This window comes from Photinus pyralis, unplaced genomic scaffold (genome assembly GCF_008802855.1).
Source record: "Photinus pyralis isolate 1611_PpyrPB1 unplaced genomic scaffold, Ppyr1.3 Ppyr1.4_LG9, whole genome shotgun sequence".
Taxonomy (NCBI): Eukaryota; Metazoa; Arthropoda; class Insecta; order Coleoptera; family Lampyridae; genus Photinus; species Photinus pyralis.
The window spans coordinates 1,443,152-1,462,051 of NW_022170878.1; the positions used below are offsets into that span (position 1 = coordinate 1,443,152).

General features: G+C 40.0%; 3 protein-coding genes and 1 long non-coding RNA gene across 5 annotated transcripts in view; all 4 read left to right on the top strand.

The window, feature by feature from the left end:
* Positions 1 to 211: 211 nt before the first annotated feature.
* Positions 212 to 1,301, top strand: LOC116180839. The gene is made up of 2 exons (XM_031500976.1): positions 212 to 661; positions 710 to 1,301. The coding sequence occupies exons 1-2, from the start codon at positions 333 to 335 to the stop codon at positions 1,122 to 1,124; spliced, it is 744 nt and encodes a 247-aa protein (XP_031356836.1). The 5' UTR covers positions 212 to 332; the 3' UTR covers positions 1,125 to 1,301.
* Positions 1,302 to 9,248: 7,947 nt separating this feature from the next.
* On the top strand, positions 9,249 to 10,809 carry LOC116180840. Of its 2 annotated transcripts, XR_004147170.1 has the most exons (4): positions 9,249 to 9,825; positions 9,874 to 10,254; positions 10,308 to 10,531; positions 10,587 to 10,809. XR_004147170.1 is itself a non-coding variant. In XM_031500977.1 (2 exons), exons 1-2 carry the CDS (start codon positions 9,322 to 9,324, stop codon positions 10,234 to 10,236), a joined length of 867 nt encoding a protein of 288 aa, XP_031356837.1. In that variant the 5' UTR covers positions 9,249 to 9,321; the 3' UTR covers positions 10,237 to 10,407. The 2 variants fall into 2 exon arrangements, 1 of the variants encoding a protein (XP_031356837.1); XM_031500977.1 differs by lacking the exon at positions 10,587 to 10,809 and having other exon boundaries at positions 9,874 to 10,407.
* Positions 10,810 to 11,110: 301 nt separating this feature from the next.
* Positions 11,111 to 11,625, top strand: LOC116180841. Its single transcript, XR_004147171.1, has 2 exons — positions 11,111 to 11,443; positions 11,493 to 11,625. It is a non-coding gene; the product is annotated as an uncharacterized LOC116180841 (long non-coding RNA).
* Positions 11,626 to 14,566: 2,941 nt separating this feature from the next.
* LOC116180672 overlaps positions 14,567 to 18,900 on the top strand; it is a 6,416-nt gene continuing 2,082 nt past the window's right edge. Inside the window, exon 1 of the mRNA XM_031500778.1 lies at positions 14,567 to 18,894. Within this exon, the coding sequence (XP_031356638.1) occupies positions 15,004 to 18,894 (3,891 nt within the window). The 5' untranslated portion in view covers positions 14,567 to 15,003. The remainder of the gene's footprint in view (positions 18,895 to 18,900) is intronic.

Here is an 18,900-nt window from a genome sequence, read left to right on the forward strand (position 1 = left end):
CTTAAATGTTAGGTTAGTCAATATTTATAACTAAAGACGAGCATAATCGTACAAGTACTTCTACTTAGTATTCAAACTATTTTCATAATTTCAACGTTTTTCTCACATTAATTGCCTATGTTCGGTTTTAAAATATTCACCCGGTATAAATGTTGTGGTTTTAGAATCTTTACATTACCCTGTACATGACATGACCCTGTATAACGTCCGATTTTGGGGGGAAAGACCCGGGTAAACATGGGGACGAACACCTGTAAAGGTGTGGTAACGTAAACAATCTTATCAAAAGTACAAATTCTGAATTACTAAAGGATTTTTTCCAAAATCTAACAATGGACCAAGGCGCAGCCGAAAAAAAACTGACGATCTTCTATTCGTTATCTGTAGGACTGGGTGCCATTGCAAGTATAACAAGCGGCATCGCATGGGGCCACTGGAAACAAACCTTAGATCAATGCGTCGGACGCAACTGCAGCTGCATTTTGTACGGCACGCATACTCCCACGGTATTTTTGGGCGGCAGAAACGGCGCATGCATATGGGTGACGTACGGGCCGCTAATTTACATACTGATCTCAATTGCGATGGCATGTTTTCATGGTTTTCGAGTGCTGTTTTCTAGGAAGAAAACCATAACGCGTACGGTGACGGCCAAGAATGAGTAAGTACCCCCTTGTTTTTGTCTCCTATACAGAGTGTAACGTTGTAGGGTTGGCGAGACCATCGAGCTGCACGCGGTGCAAGGCGAAAGCACCAACCCATTACCACGAGCCTTTTGGATAACGATGGCCTGCATCACGTCGTTCTTTACTATCTACGCACTGACCCACTTTTCGATTTTCGCCGACGGCTTTTTGACGACGTGCAAACAATACAGACTGGCGCTGCATCGGCAGCTGAGATTCAGCGGGACGGTCACGCCGGTCATTCACGAGCGGCTCGCCTGCACCGCAATCTTCGACTTTATGGACTACATTCAGCCAGACAGCGGTAACGCGTACCGTGAGGGTTACATTAATACGGGTCTCGACTTGTCGCTTGGAATTTCGGCGGCGTTCTTCTCGTGGATCTTATTTCTGGGGACGTCTGTTATTAACATACGGTATGCAGCTATTAAGGTTTGAAGGTTTACATGAAAATCACAGTTTTATATAAACACGTTTTTGATGCTCACATTTCGTACTGGTAGCTATACCATAAAAATAAGTGCAATTAGTATGTTAAGGAATGTAATTTTAATGTCTTTTTATAATTTATTTTTACACACTGATGCCATAAATAAAGATTTTATTTTTTTGGTACTTCATAAAAAAGTATCTTAGAGAGAGAATTGATATAGAACGCTTTGTGTGAAACCACAAACACATGATTACTCAAATGCTCACTCACAGTAATCCTAGAGCTAAATCATTACGTATCTAACTTAGAAATAGTTGACCCGGGCAGTGAGCCCACTACTGGATGATACCTAGTAATTGGTGACCTTCCTAAGTACTACTATGTCACATCACAGAATGATTTCTTTTGAAATAATCGTGTAAAGACGCTGTTTAAAAGGATTATTTAAATCCAAGGACCGATATGAGCCCACTTTGACTTGAGTTCAGCGCATGTGCCCACTCCAAGGCAGAATTTTTGTGCGTAAGAAATGACATGATTATATTATCAGTAAGATGTCGCCCTATGCTTGATCTAACAATTATTACCTCCATGGAAAAAAGCACCGTATGCAGTTTGATTTGTTCGTCTCATGCGGATTGCAGAGCTTAGCAATATGAGACTTTAGGGGCCCTCCAATTAACTTTTCCTCTATTTTAAATATGTTTTGCTTGAGCGATAATCGACTTTGCTGTAGTTGATTTATTTTTTCTATTTGTCTGCTTAAGCCCTAGCGCACATGGATTGACCGTTCTGCAACTACAGTTGCAAACCAGTTGCGCGTGCAACTGTTTTGTGATCTCGACAATGTATTTATGAGTGGGAAAGAGCACACGACGCGTTTTTCCACTCCAATACATTGTCGAGGTCACAAAACAGTATTTGTTGCACGCGCAACCGGTTTGCAACTGTAGTTGCAGAATAGTCGCTCCGTGTGCTCTGGGGCTAAGGCGTGTATCACTGCCATTGCAAAGTCGATCCGATGGTTTCTCTTGATATCCACAACAACATCTTTAACACTTTAAGTATTTATACCTTGTAAGGAAAGAGGGCGCTACAGAATGGGTCATTCGATCGATTTTTAAGAAATCTCTCTTGAACACTATATACCTCCAGTAATTCAATTTGCCTTGAAGGCAGCGCACAGAACTCACGTTTAGGTTTTACTTTCTGTGACATTAGTTCAGGCAAGAACCTTTACCGTTTAGTTTACTCAACAACCACGATGACCTTTCAGTGACAAGTTCAGGCAAAAACCCTAGTTAGTTTGGACAACAACCATGATGACCTTTCAGTGACATTAGTTTAAACAACAACCATGATGTGATGACCTTCCGTGACATTCACTTGGTGTATCCGCAGTAACTCAAATGACCCTTGGAGCTGGCGCTTGCGCAAAACTGAAAGTCAAAGTGTTCCCATATCGGTGTTACTATACTAGAATTGCAGAACACCTGCATATTCTCAACGAAAATTCAAATTAGAAGTAGCTAGTACCTACACGTATGATATATGTTGAGCACACTACTGACTACAATACAATATGCATATTATATATACCTACTCGATGCAACATGGTCGCCGATCTTAACAACCAATAAAAAATTAGACACTGTATTTGCTGTCATCTTATCATAATTCGCCATATTGGGGCGAAAAAATTGTTTGATTGTAGGTTCAATATACCTTGTCATGTCAAGTTGTGACCGTATAATAATAAACGTCAGTTACATTTAAAGATTCTCGTTAAAAACTAAGTGACTGTACACTAGGTGACTTAGCAGCGCTGTATAACCACGCTGCTGAGAAACAAGGCGGGACACAGTCCAATGCTATTGAGCAGCGCGACCGAGCTGCCTTAAACCGGCGACACAGTCACACTGTCACATCAGTACAAGATAGATTTCGAAGAGGGCCTGCTGCTTTTCGCACTTCTTGTTGTGAAACAAAAAGAGAGTCGAAAAAAACATCGAAAACGCCGGTATTGGGTGCAACCTTGAGAGGTTCCACCCTGTATTTAACTTACGACGATGCACACATTTTTGACAGTTGGCAACCACGCAATTTTTAGGAGGGCAAAGCCAAGGTTAGTAGAGTGAGTAGGTTGCCTCGTAACTTTAGAGAGACGCGTCATCGAGAATCAATTTTCGTTGACTTTGACAGTTATATTTGAACTGTGTAAGTACTTAATTGTCAGACAGTGCTGAAGACCTATTATGAATACTTATTATAATTCGATTGAATACTCACTGTGGGATACTTAAGTATCAATATAGGGTATTAGATCCTGGATGGAAATCTTTGTGACGTTGTTATATGCAATAGCAGCTCCAACAAATCGAATGTAAATGGATTGCAGATTCAGTTTTTTGCTTTTCCAAAAGGTAATTCCTGTATTACAAAAAGAATGGGTTATAAAGTGCAATGGAAAGGGGAACCTGAACCCTGTATGCAATAGACTGTGCAGTCTGCATTTCCCGGCCGAAGACTATGATGATGAAATGCAAGCTATTTTGAATAAAGTTCATTTCCGACAGCACGTTTCTTTCTATGCAATGCAGGATCTTTTCAGCACATCCATGTAAAGTACCATTTCGATCCATTTTGCATTTTTTGACCTTGCTCTGTTGTTGTTGCGTTAATACATAATTTTTATGATGTGGGCTAAATAGGATTCTGGGTGACTTCATTCGCGTATTTTAATACTGAACGTTTATTGGTTGAAAGTTACGAGGCAACCTACTTTCTCTATTAACCTTGGGGGAAAGCGATTTGTTGATATTTTGTGTTTTTTAATACAGGTAGTAATTTTTGCATTTCTTTATATCATATTTGCCCCATTTTATTTTTTTGTGTGTTTCAATCTTTGTTTTTGAAATTTACTTGGTTTAACCGCAATGCAGAATTACATGTTTAATAGCGTTATCCTATTGTTTGTAATCGCTTACGTTTTTGGTGTAATGTTTGCTTAATTTATGTTTATTGATGTCGATTACTTGGTCTTGTCTCTGAAGTTACATTCATATAAGTTTTGTTTGTTTGTTACTAACAATTTTCTCCGTGAATGAAACAGTCACAGGAGTGGTAAAAACTGTAGTCAAAATTGAGCTACGACACCTAATTCGGTGATTGTCTTCGACTTTCAACTATAGGCTCGAAACTCTGAAACCAGGGGCGGGCTACCTATCCTGCAGAAGCGGGATTACGCTAATCAACGCTCTTCAGTTTAGAATTTGTGTGCGGTAAATGAGTTACGATTCGTAATTTCCACATATCTTGTTTTTAGTTAAATTTGCCTACAAGGCCATGTAATTTTCCATCTTGCTTTTAACAAAAGGACTTTATTGCACCAAAGACGAGTCACATCCTGTGTATTTCACCCTTTCTTAAAATCTTGGTACCTGCTTACTTGATCCATAATTCCCAAAACTTTTTTTTAACCTATATGTTACCTCTTGAAGTTTACCTGCTACTTTTTGTGATGTTATAATTTTATGTTACGCATTCACATCAATACAACCTATTAACTTTACTACGCAATTTAATATTAATTTGACGGCTGATTTTTTTTTATTGGTAAGTTCTTTTTTTTGCCAGCCTATTTCTATTTTGATTCGGTGAACTTCGATTTTCTAAGCTAATTTTTGAAATGTAATTTATTTCGACTTAAATTTCCAAGCTTTTACAATCATAATAATTACGATCATTATTAAACTAACTTTTCACAATTTCAGTGTTTTATTTTACCTTCCTTCCCTACTGTCATAGCATTGTTTACAACTAACGTAGTGGGGCTCTGCCTTAGATGTTTGATCACGAGCCACTTTTCAAATTTAAGCGGGATCTTGTTTAGTTTTGGAGGGAATAGTCATTTCGGTAGCCATTTTTAAACGTTGCCGGGTTGACTTTATTTCCGAGTTCTTGTAGTGTGAAGTTAGAGTAGAACCTGGGGGTTAAGTAGGTACACTACAACCTCTTTTAAACAGTATTAGAGATATTTAAGGACTTCGTCATACTGTATATAATGATTAAGAGCTAGTGGCGACACGAGTCTCGTTCATTTTACTTTACCCCCCTCCGACAATCCGCTCTTGAGATATACCTAAGGGATTATAACCGGTCACGATAAGGTGTCGAGAAGGAGGACCACGGTTGGTAGAAATTAATTCATTTCCTCGAGACCTTTCACTAGAGTACCATGAATGATAAAAATCAACGCTCCCCTCACCGCCGTTTTGATAAGTGGTAAGAAAGAAGAGCGGTGGTGGGAAAGAACAGTTGATGAAACATACAATTTATTTGTATTTATTTTATTTCCGCATTATTGCGGTGTGAAGTTAGCGTAGAACCGAGTGGTTACGAACACTACAGTAACTTAAATTATTTTTCGCTTACGTAATCACGAAACAATACGTCACGTCACCCTTCGTTCTACATTTTGTATTCAAAAATTGCGCGCGGTTTTAACCAAATTTTTTTGGTACTTTTACCATTGAATTTATAACTATCAGAAGCGCAGATCCCATATAACAGTTTGTGACCATGTGCCAACTGGCCGCCGCTAGGAGCAGTTCGATCGTTTGAAAGTCCGTGGGCGATCGAAAGTGGAGCGTTACATTGACATTAGATGGCAGCATTACAAACCATTTATTTTGACCATTCGAATATTTTCCTTTTTAATCGTCAGATGTCAGGAACTCCGGATGTTTTTTGTGTTATCATTGGAATGGTTTTATAAATAGGATTGGAATGTTCTAAAAATAGATCCCTTAAGAAGCATTGCGTAAATTTGTAATGTAAATAATAATACATTTAGACGAACGAAGCTTGCAGTCCTTGTCCTTGAAGGAATGCAATTTCATACATTCTATTCACAGGCAGTAAAATAGGCAGGTTCCATATTTTTACTGAAAGCGGGAGATTTTGTTATTAAAAAACGATCAAAAAAAATTTTAAGGCAAAATATTGTCCGTTGCAAGCAGGCAGCTACATCATTTCCACATTCACATTTGATAACTAAATTTCTCGAATCAGCTTTTTTTATAACCATGCAGCATTGTGCACAAATAAATCGGTCCCAGTTTACGTGAATTCGTATACCTACTAGAGCTGAGCGATAAATGAAATTGTTATCGATTTATCGATAAGTCTGTTCAGTCTGATAATTATCGATTAATCATTAATTGATAACTATCGATAATTATCGATAACTTTAATCACTTATCGTTAACTTTCGATAATAATCGACAATTATCGATAAATCGTAAGGCTAATTTTCGATAATGATCGATAACGTTTGATAATTATCGATAACTTTTTATAATTATCGATAACTTTTTATAATTATCGATAACTTTTGAAAATAATTAATAATGATTGTTAGCTGCTGATAATAATCGATTATTATTGCCACGAAAATTGTCTATCTCTGATATTTATCGATTAATAAATAAGTAGCGGAAATTATCAAGAGAAAACTATCGATACTTTTTCATAAATCTCATCGATATATATTCTCAATCGATATATTACATCATCCATGCGTACACTCGCTAACATTTTTGTTTTTTTGGTATTGATATTGCGAGAGATAATTTAAATAAAACAGGATCTTTTGATGCTCAAGTTGTCTGAAATCAAAGGTGATCAAGTGGACGATAATCCTCAAAAATGAGTACAGCAGTAGGTTGTGAATTGTGATCATATGGCAACTCAACAATGCTCTTACATCGCTTTTGTTGGAAGTAAACTGGTATACCTAAACATTGAAAAGTTTATGTCGTTAAAAATTCTCTCGATAATTATCTATCTTAATAGTTTATAGTTGTGAGATTAATCGATAGATTATCGGTAATTATAGGTTTATCGACCAATCCTTTAACATTTTCGATAAATTACACCGGTCTACAGCATTTTTGCGCATGGGACATATATACCTTATTTTTATTGCTTCTATAGCCACAAATAAGAATTAGAACAAAAATGGATATGTATTTGTTTTTGTGTGAAAAAAATGCAAAAAACCAAAAAATAAGAATACCTATAGAATCCTACTTACATAGGCATGATTTATTAAATGGTAACGTTTCTACATTTATAATTTGTTTATCTTAGAGTCTAAATGTTTAAAAATGGAACAGTTTTGCTGTTTTTGTCATGTTCAACTGAATCTGATCTTCCATCATGCTTCCAACTTCCTGGCCTTGGGAAGGTGCCTAAGTTCGATTGTCTCGAGAAAGTGTTGTCCTTATTCCGAATAAGGTCCCATATTATCCTTAAATTGATCTAAATGAGAATGTAACCTGTGCATCTTTATTCTTTAGAGACATTCTATACCCCATGATACAAAACCAAATCCTGTCAGCTCGTCATAATTTTCAGCTCTATGGTTTCCCAGGAAACACTGAACGGGAAACCATGGACTATTGCCTTAAAACTGTTCCAGGATTTTTTTTCCTCTTTGCTAAGTAACCGCGGAAAAATATCACCCTCCATTTTTCTTTTTTTTTTTAGGGAAAACAAAGATTCCAGCTTTAATTTTCGCCCCTGAAAGCTTTCAATCAAATCGCTGTAACTTTTGTAAAAGCAAATATTTTCGATGTCTTAATCGCACTTTTTATTTATTTTTGCTTATTATAGTCAGAATATATATTGTGTAAATCCCATGCGCAAAAAATTCTTTTTTTGTTGACCGGTCGACCATTTTTTTTAAATTTATCGATTGACTATCTATTAATCGATAATTATCGATAAGTTATCGATTAACCATTGAGAACAAATTTCAAACGTCAGAATTTAAAAGAAAAGAGGTTAACGACCTTTTTATTTTGTATCAAAATTGCCAGGTGTGACGTGTGATCCTAGATCAGGGGTCGGCAACCTGCGGCTCTTTTGATACCTATAAAGTTGCGGCTCTCCGTATTTATCTAAAGAAATTAGTTCATTTGTTCGAAATTCGCCTTTTTAATTAATCTTATTTTGTATCAAAAGTATACTTGCAGCAAATAATTATCTAATTTTTGACACTTGTTTACTTTCTGGTATTCTTTTGTTTTTTTTATTATAGCCAGCCTACTCCGATGTATAAACACGTAATTAATTAATGAGTAGGTACTTTTGTGAAAAATATTGAATAACCTAAACACTGCGGAGTTTAAGCACAGGGCACCCCTTATAAACATTTAAGAGAAGACAAAAGCGAATAGCGAAATAAAATAGTGGTAGTTCCATTTGAAAAAGAATAGTTATAGCACTTTGAACAAACGGCATTGAAACAACCAAATATTCAGGATGTTCTATTTAAAAAGATCAGTTATTAATTGACATCGTAAAAATGGAACACCCTGTACATTCAAAAATAATTTCTGTAGATCCGCAACCACCAATATTTTTACCAGGTATCTATCAGCTATGTAGGAAAAACCGACGGACTGTTGCAGGACCCTGTATATAGCCAAAAACTATAATATTGAATCAAAAATTATTTGTGGCTCTTTAAGAACTGGGAAATTTTGTAAATTGTAATTTTTGGCTCTTCCGTTTCAATAGGTTGCCGACCCCTGTCCTAGGTAGTTTAACCGGTGGCAACGGTTTAACCGACACACACAAAAATTAAGAATAGATAGGTAGGTACATTTAATTTCTGTTACAGTGATCAAGGATGCCTGCGTATTTTTTGCTTTCCTGTTCAAATGTAATTCAATCTTCCTTAAGGAATGTTAAGTAAGGTCACGATTCATGAAAGGAAGAATGTTTATCTTACGTCATTCAACATCCTGTGTGCCACATAAATGCCTTATAAGTACGTTTCTTGGGTATCTAGAATTCTGTATACAACAATTACAAATCGAGATAGTGGGTTCATTACAGATTCCTGTATAATAATTAACAAAGGTAAAAAACTGACATTATTATTCATCTTTCTCGATGGTAGAGACATCTACGTCTTGTAATTTAAACTATTGAAAACAGTCACATATCCTGCCATTTAACCTGCGCTTCTGATAGTTATAAATTCAATGCTTTTACATTTGAAGAGCTTTCAATACTGGCCGTTCACCTTGTATATGCCACTTTAATCTATGGTAAATCTTGGCCTCCCTGATTCCACCAATTTTAAAACAAAAACCTCCATTTTGTTCGATTTGAAATAGCAGCTGAGAGATGGAGGTTGATTCTTCTGCATTTGAACCGCAAGTTACCGCTCTCGATGTGACCGAAGCAGTTCGCCTACTAAATGTGGTGACGATCATTTGTGGAAACGAACACTGCGATATTAACAAGCTGCTAGAACGTTTGGAATCGTCGACTTTCAATGAAGACATCAGGCCGATGGCAACTCGAGCTGAATGTGTCGAGATACTATCGTCGTCGCCACACTTTACGCAAACTGTCAATTTGGCAGTCACCCACATAACCGAGTCCGTGACTCGATCAATAACGGACCTCATCAACGACCAACGAGATAACACCAACGAAACCTGTCAAAGCATCACCCAGAACTGCGACACCCTTCGTAACTACTTCAAAGCCTTAGATCATATATATTTTCAAACGGTAAGCACAAGTACTCCGTTTCAATTTTCCACGAGAGAAACAGCTGTAAGCGGTTTTCTGGTGGGCCTGGTGAAATTATTACGCGAATCCGATTTTTCAATTTTGCCAAACGTAAGTAATCATAATCTGATATTGTTAAGGTAAAATTATTCTCTTTAGATACCTGTCTTGACCACAGTCAGTCAAATCGTGAAACTATTTAAAGACATTGCCTTCATACGGCCCGTGGTTCTGACCGAGCTGTGTACGAGTCTGGAAATAATGAAGGGGACAATTTTGGCGCACGAACAGTGTTTTTTATTCGAAATCGGATTTTACGAGAAACTTCTCCAGACTTTATTCATTTTGAAAGATCTCTTGTCGTTTTGTGTGCAAATGGGCGATATTTATCATTCTGATTTGTATCAATTGGACAGCAGTACGTTGGCAGCCGTACAAAAATCATTGGAAGAAGTAGTTGAGAGTGTGCCCACGTATTTAGTGCGAGAAATTCAGGAATGTATAAATTTAGTAATTCCATAATTCTTTGCTATATACAGAGTGTGTTAAATTTCAGAATTTAAGATATGTTTTTCACAATTTTTATTTTTTAGTATGAAAAGTCTGTAATAAGCTAGTCCCCCCTTTCAAAAGAACACGTTTCACCAGAAAAATAAACAAAATTTACTGTTACTCGAAAGGAAACACATTGAACCCTTGGTTGATTGAAAAACGGTTGTTTTTGGACCCCCCCTTTCTCACATTGCTTACGCACTGTCCGGTAGAGGTCACGAGATGGAAAAGGAACAGATACAGTTTACAATTAGAACTGTATTAGGTATTTTCTCCAAGGTATAAACGATAATAATAATAATAATAATGACTTTTATTAGCTACTCACAACTGAATACATGCATACGATACAAAAGAAAAACAAATTCTGTATGCTAGGTAGCTAATTGGGCGAAGTTCGACTGCAGTATCAACAGAAACTGCATTCGCTCTTCCACTTTTAGCGTAATCCCGCTTCTACAAGATAGGTAACCCGCCCCTGGTTTCGGTGTTTCGAGCCTACAGTTGAAAGTCGAAGACAATCACGGAATTAGGTGTCGTAGCTCAATTTTGACTACCTACAGTTTTTACCACCTCCGTGACTTTTCATTCACGGAGAAAATTGTTTGTTACAAACAAGTCAGTACATACATCAAACGAATCGGTAATTTCCACATATTAAAACAAAATGATCAAAACCTCGATCAAAACTTATATGAATGTTACTTCAGGGACAAGACCAAGTAATCAACATCAATAAACATAAATTAAGCAAGCATTACACCAAAACGTAAACAATTATAAACAATAGGATAACGGTATTAAACATTTCATTCTGCATTGCGGTTAAACCAAGTAAATTTAAAAAGCATAGATTGAAACACAAAAAATATAAAATGCTGCATACAAAACACATATACGATATAAAGAAATGCAAAAATTACTACGACCGCCATTCAAGACAAGATGCCGAACGTAACCCCAGTTCGTGATTTTTAGATGGCGCAGGCAGTTTTTTCTCACCTAGAAATGGCATGGTTGCCAACTCTCAAAAATATATGCATCGTCGTAAGTTGTATATACAGGGTGAAACTTCTCAACGTAGTGTCAGGTATAACAGTAATAATAAGGTTTCGTAATATAATTGCAGTTACAACTCATGAACAAATATCTAAGGGTAGGTCAATGAACTTCATGTGTAAGTTGGTACCAGGTAATGTTGGTAGAATTTAACTAAAATTTTCCAGCCGGTAATGTAGAAACATCCAACGCGTCATCCTGCGCTCTTGCAAAAATGGCGAGTCCAAATGCGGGTCGTAAGTAAAATCCAGGTAAGTACAACGTAAAAGGTAATCCAAAAGAAATATCGATGGGGAATAATAAGAAAACTATAAGCAAAGGGTGATGAAATTAAAGGTAAAACTTGAGCCAAAACCCTAAAAATACATACGCACCTGCGTCATAATGGAATCTCGTATTGGATGCAAATACTAATCCGTAAAACGAGTCGATGAAGTCACCAAGACAACAAAGAGAAAGAGATAACCACGCCAAAGCTAATTATGGTAAAGTCAAAACAAATCCCTGGTAACAGGGTTGACACGAATCCAGTAAGCGTATTGGTTACCAAGAGACACTTGCAAGTAATCAATTCGAAGGCAGACATTTTACTAAAGGGGAAAAGAAATACAAACTACACGAAATATTGAATTAAAGAAGGGATAGCCAGAAATACCAGCGAAGACACTGCACGACCTCGGTCGGCGACACAAATAACTATAGTAATAAGAAATTTATAACAACGAAAACAAAGAAACTACAGAAATAATTTACACCTAAACTAGTGGATTACAAAGAAGATACCTAGATGACGTAAGGAATACTAAATAAAACGTAACAATCGAAGATTACTTAAGCGGAAGCCAAATCGTTAATACTAATCGATAGCGTTACAAATTCAAGTAGTCAAAGAAAATATTACTATCAAAACAGGTTTCATTAGAAAACAACGGAGCTATAATCGATCGATTGTATCGAAAACCAGTAGATAATTTTTTTTAATAAATAAACGTTTAATGAAAATGTGACAACAAGTTTTTAACTTAGTCGTTACACCTAAGGACGCTACGTTCTCCAAACGGTTCGTTAATCCTAGGAACAATTATCGAAATCTAGGTCAAGAATCTTCGTCTGTGGCAGGTAAAAGTTGGTAGAATTGAAGTAAAATTTTCCAAGCCGGTAATGTAGAAACTCATCTATGGCGTGCTTGACTTGTAGAACTACCTACCCGAATGAATCTTCCTTGCGTAAAAACTCTAAAATGCGGCGGTTTCCACTCAGGAATATCGATGTAGAAAGCACAATCCGGTAGGTAATAATAAAGAAAAGAGTAAGAAGCCAAATAATGATTATTCAAAGTCAAAAGGCAAATGCGTAATTTTTGTTAACATACCGAAAACGGCCTTAGAACTTGTATAATATATCCGCAAAGCGTCAGCGAAGTGTCAAAAGCAAAATAGCAAGAGAAAACTTCACTAAAACTTATGCAGCACCAATAAAATTCCCAAAAGGCTGACAAAAATTGTGGAGTAACCGTATAATGTGTACGTCTTTATACGGGCGCCCAACGAAATTAAAGAAAACTCTGCACATCCTCTGTCGGCGAAACAAAGAACATCGTATAAAAATCTATACTAAGATTAAATTAAAAATAAAAAAATAAATATAATTACCTTACATCTAAAGCTAGTGGAGTACAAACGAAATATCTAGATGGCGTAAGAATATTAAGTAAAACGTCGAATTTAAATAAACGTGAGTAAGAAATTTGAATTAATGTTTTACCATTATGCTTATAGATTTATGTATTAGATGTCTTGCAAAAGATTTAAAGCACTAAAGTTTGCCCAATTCGAATTTCTTATTATTGGTATTATTACAGTGATATGGAGGCAAGCTGCGCCATGATTGTTTAATTAAACAATGGAGCTACTCATTCGCTTTAATTTTTTTGCAGCTAAAGGATGTAAAGGATCTAAAGGACCTAAAAGATATAAGGGATCTAAAGGATCTAGAGGATCTAGGGGATCTAAGGGATCTAGGGGATCCAAGAGATCTAAGGGATCTGAGGGATCTAAGAGATCTGAGGGACCTAAAGGATCTAGAGGATATCAAAGATCTTAAAGATGTCAAGGATCAAGGGGATCAAGTGGCGGTCCCAGCCCCCCCCCCCCCATTGTCCTTTTTTTTCATCAGATTTCTTTTATTTTTTTCCGTATTGGGACAAAGTTCGGGTTTGGGCCCATCCCTTTACCAAATCCTGGGACCGCTACTGAGGGGATCTAAAGGATCTGAGAGTTCTAACGAACTTAAGGGATCTAAAGGATTTATAGAAAAACGGTTGCGGGTAGCCGCCCACTGCAAAACTTGCCATTTTCTTCGCATGAGCTACCTAGAGATGAAGATATAGTAGCATAATTTGCTTACACCTCACAAGCGACCAGTTTTTCAGTGGTCGGCAACCTGCCATGATTGACGTGACTGTTTTTATACTAGAAGAACAATTAATATATAAATCCATAAGTGCAATTTTACAGTTTTGAAAGGTACATGTATATACTGCTGATATGGGCCCGACATTTTGCCGCTAGTACTCAAGATTAATTCTAATGCGATTGATTAATTCGTAACTGAACAAAATCGCCCTTTTCGATATCAACTGCCGATTGCCATCGACAGCCTTGTACACTAGATGAGGATGTCTAATCTTCCATGGGCCGCCTTTTTCGTATCGACGGCCTTTTTCGTATTAATCGCCGATTACCATTAATCGCCTTGCATTCTCACATGTACTTTTCGTGTTAAATAAAATTATGTTAATGAAGGCTGGAGTAGAGCCACACCATATTGATGTTTCCTATGTACATGCAATTTATTATTTTACGAGTTGTGTTATCTCAACTGATCGTACATGTATTTTGATGTGTTTTTGTACTACATTGTTTTATCATGTTTTCCACTGCATTGATGACGTCTCGTGTGTTTTGTTTTTATGAATTTGTTTAATTGCATTTGACTCGATTACCTGAGATTTTTCATACAATTTGAGATTTTTTGTTTATGTGTACTTTCTCTTGAATTTCGACGCTGTAGGTGATTTATTTCGAGTGTTTGTGTTGCCTATGCCGGGGTTTTTGTCCCGTAGAAGGTTTCGCTGGTATGGTCTTGTTGTCTGCGTAATATATTTATTTGTTCTTGTCATTTCTTACGCACAAAAGTTCTGTCTTTCATTTAATTCTCTTCTCTTGTCTCAAGTCCCAACACGTACAAGAACCGATTATACAACGTAGGGGTTCATTCGTACCACCCATATCGAGCCGACTGCAATTCAAATTCAAAAGTGCCGCTAAACGTGCATCGTTTCGACTTGAAAGGGAGATGGCTCTGCTCGTAGTGTTTCCCAGGTAAGTATAGGGTAAGTCAACGTTTTCAGTGTCGGCTTGATAGATCCCTAGGATCATTACAAACTACGAAGATTTTTTGCCCTATGAACTAACCGCCCTAAAGTATCTCATGTGTTTTTACTGTCACATCCCTGAGCTAACTGGCGGGTTTTGAGAAACAGCGATGACATCTTAACTCACGTCACAAGGTGTGCGTTGGTTAGGTTGGAAACAATTAATTAGACGTCACTTTAAAGTCACCAAATTCCAGTTCGAAGAAAATCAAAATTATCAGTGCATTTTACAAACACCCAAGATGGACAATAAAGATGACAAATTTTGGATGTCGATGATCAGGAAACATGAAAACCGTACATGCGAGTTGGAAGAGCAGCAGTGTAATCTTGAACAACGATTACTAAACCTGAAAAGAAGAATAAGTTCAAGCCACAATGACATCTGCAGCTGTTGCTCGGAATTATTTGAACCAACCCCCTCATCGAGCAGAGTAAGGACAAACGCTCCACCAGTTGCAACTCCTAAAGTCGAAGAGTGCAACGATTTATCCATCTCCCTTAACTCGATGGACATGCAGTATATTTCCACCCTTTACGAGCTAATAGATCGAGAGAAGAAGTTAAAGCAGCAAGTGCACAAGATGGAAACGCGCGAACAGGCTCTTTTGAGTAGCCTAAAACTTACAAACCAAACGTGTGAAAGTAGAAGTAGAAATTGTGGGGTAAACGACGAAAGCGGGAGAGCTATCAGTAATCTCCAAGAAGAAAATGCTCGGATAGCCGGCGAGCTTGAAGATGTAAAGTTGGAATTAAAGCACTGCATGGAGAAGTATCACGGCCCGATGACGCGGACGCTGGAGCAAGAAAGGCGACGATCGCAGCAGCTGGAGAACGACCTTAAGGCGACCGCCGAGGAAATGTCTACGAAAGAGTGCTGCTATCGCGAGGACATGTGCTGCCTCAAATCTCAAATGGAGGAACTAGCCCAAAGTCTAGCGGAGGTAACGCAGCAGAACGAAAATTTGCAGCGCCAGTTGTGTTCGATGGGTCGAAAGTATAAGGACCTTCAGCGCGACCTCATCAGTCAAAAAATCAACGAGGCCCGCACGTTGGAGCGATTAAACGAGCTCCTCTCCGAGAAGGAGCGCACCGTGGTCCGCGAGCGGCGGTTCAAGACCCAGGAGACCCAGCTGGATCCGCAGAGCGTTCCCCAGAGGGAGGAGAAAGGTAAAGCCGACGTGCCTCCGCCGCGACTCGAGCATAACCTCTACGCGATTGCAAGAAGCTTGAGCAGAAGCTTGCTGAATATTAATCAGTGTGATATTTGCAGAGAGTCCGTGCCCGAAGATTTGAAGGCTACAATTACCGGCATTAAAGTTATTACCGATATCGTCGACCGAAACAGCACGAGAAATGACGCGACCAAATCTAACGACGGAAAACCACCCGATAACGGACCTGGAGGTGGCAAATTTCCGCTGCCACCTCGTCAGCGCGACGATCCAGCCAGCGATTTCATTGGCAAGACTGATGACGACGGATATGGGGGAGATAGCGGAAGAAGCGATGGAGGAAACGACGATCTTACGGATGCGACCGATTTGCCGGCCGAGGACGAAGTGGCCGTTGTACAAATGAACGAGGACATTCGCGTACTGACCGAGGTGGAGGCGTCAGGTGACTTGCAAGTGCAGGTGGACACATTCGTTGAGGTGAGCGATGACGTTGGGGACGACCTCCACGTGACCACCACGGTTACAAGTTCGGGCATGCTGGAGGTCGTAACCGAGGGACCGGCCGGTATTATAGAGACGATAATGTTGCGAACTCCGTCTGGGAATCTCGAGGTCGTGACCGAAATAATGGACTATCCCGAAAACTTGGCGATTGCGGAGTCGGGCGACACGTCTCAGGATCTGGACACGAACGTGATCGAGGATGTGGGGGCGGAATTGGAGCGCGCCGGAGATTTTGCCGATTCGGTTTGTCAGTCCACGGAGGAAGAGGAGTTCTTTTCGGCGCACATTTTCGGTGATGGTGAGACGCAAATCGCTGATGGTATCGAGGAAAGTGGACTGTTGGAGGATGGCGTATTGGCGCCAATAATGGAGGTTGAAGGTGAGACGCCTTTGGATGAGGTGGATGAGGCGGGACCAGACGAAAGCGATAAGGTGCCTATGAATGAATTCGTCAGTAGCGGACCGATCAGATATGTCATAAGTGACACGACAGACATTGACAGGTCAAAATCGGGCCGTAAAGAACACCGAAAGAAATTTATGTCCAAAATTCCAGTATCGGCAAGCTTTCCGTACAAGGGACCGGTATGTAACTGTGGCAAGTGCGGCTGCGTCGAATGCTTCGGCAGAATCCTCGCAGAACCGCACGGCGAACGCGGCCTCGACGAAAAACCCGACTCTCTGGCGACGGGCAAGGTTTGCAATTTACCCGACGAGGTCAGCCTGTTAACGTACACCTCGGTGGCAAGTGCTCGACCGACGAAGCCCCACCCTCCGGACTGCGACTGTGTCGATTGCTTGTGCGATCCTTGCGCCTCCTTTCCCTCCGACTATGCGACCAGAATTCACCCGCCCGATTGCGATTGCATCGACTGCCTTTGCGGCGAGTTTCCGTGCGCACCTCGTTGCGCAGAACCGAAACCGACGGCCCCTGCCGAAGAAATTAAAAGTATATTTAGCGAGAAGGTTGTGAGGGAGCCAATAAGCGAAAGTTTGGCAACTCCAACAGAGCCAAGCGAGCGATCGGCACCAGTAAAAGAGACCCTCCCAGACGAAAGAGCGAAAAATGTGGATGACAATGCGCCAGACATAGCACCGTTACCAATAAAGGAGGTGGATCCGGTAGAAAGATCGGTACCGGCAAAAGCTTTGGAACCGGTACCAATAACGGAATTACCTCCGGTAGAAAGACCGGTACCGGCAAAAACTTTTGAACCGGTACCAATAAAGGAGATACCTCCGGAAGAAAGACCGGTACCAGCAAACGCTTTGGAACCGGTACCAATAAAGGAGATACCTCTGGTAGAAAGATCGGTACCGGCAAAAGCTTTGGAACCGCTACTAATACAGGAGAAACCTCCGGTAGAAAGACCGGTACCAGCGAAAGCTTTGGAACCGGTATCAGCAGTGAACGAAAATTCCTCCCCTGTGAAACAACCTCAAGGAGAAGGTGAAAAATTAAACCACAAGGCAGGTTGCGAGTGCGATTTGTGCCGTTGCTGCAATTGCGGCGAGGTTCCCCAACAGCTGATTGCACCTAAAAAATGCGAAAGCGCGTGCGATACCGGTCACCGCTCCAACTGCAGCTGCATCGACTGCCTCCTGTCGTGCGGGTTTCCAAACAAAACGAAGGAGATGCCCAAAGCAGAAGGAGAAACGCTGAGTGACGGAGGCGTTTGCGATTGTGTCACCTGCCAAGCACCGTGCGCGTCTCCCACGTGCTCGCAGATCCAGGAAGCGGCGGTGGCCGACTTACAGGTTTGTCTGGATCAGATCAAGTGCGCGTGCCTTAACGCCGAAGCCTCAGCATGTTGCGCGGAAAGCCAGTCGGGGCAGAATCTACTGACGACGTTAAGGGGGATCATGGCGAACCTGCAGGCGATGTGTACCGCCGAAAATATGGCGAACTTTGTGAATGAGTTGAGAGCGAAAGCGAACAGTATCCTTTTTAGTCAGATGCTTCCCAAGGTGGCCCCATCGCTTAATTTGGACCAGACGCAGGATGACATCTACAGCTGCGCATGCAAGGGGGAAAAGACGGACAAAAGCGGGGCGTACCTTCGCAACCCGTGCACTTGTGGTAGCGACAGTTGCTATTGTTTCGACCAAGACCAAGAAGGGAGCTGCTGCTCCCAGAACTGCGAAGGAGGTTCCATCATATCGAAAATTTCGAACGAGTCCTTGTGCAGTTGCACCAGCTACGCCGAACCCCAGCTCGTTTGCAGGCAAAACGCACCGAGTCCTCCAACATCCGATCCAGTCGAAATTACAGAGGTGAAGAAGGTGTCATCTGATGGCCTTTTGATCAAATGGACACCGCCCTCTTGTCAAGAGGTAACCGGTTACGAGGTCGTCGTCGACGGTAAACTGAAATCGAAGGTTCGCAGTGCCTTTAGGACGTCAGCGATCATTTACTCTCTCGCTAGTGGCTCTTTAAACCTGAAAGTATACGCGACG

Excerpts from the sequence above, each read along its gene's own strand:
- LOC116180839 (XM_031500976.1), top strand. The coding sequence starts at position 333 with ATGGACCAAGGCGCAGCCGAAAAAAAACTGACGATCTTCTATTCGTTA. Across the intron at positions 662-709 it reads ACGGTGACGGCCAAGAATGA|GGTTGGCGAGACCATCGAGC; the intron begins GTAAGTACCCCC and ends GTAACGTTGTAG.
- LOC116180840 (XM_031500977.1), top strand. The coding sequence starts at position 9,322 with ATGGAGGTTGATTCTTCTGCATTTGAACCGCAAGTTACCGCTCTCGAT. Across the intron at positions 9,826-9,873 it reads ATTTTTCAATTTTGCCAAAC|ATACCTGTCTTGACCACAGT; the intron begins GTAAGTAATCAT and ends TATTCTCTTTAG.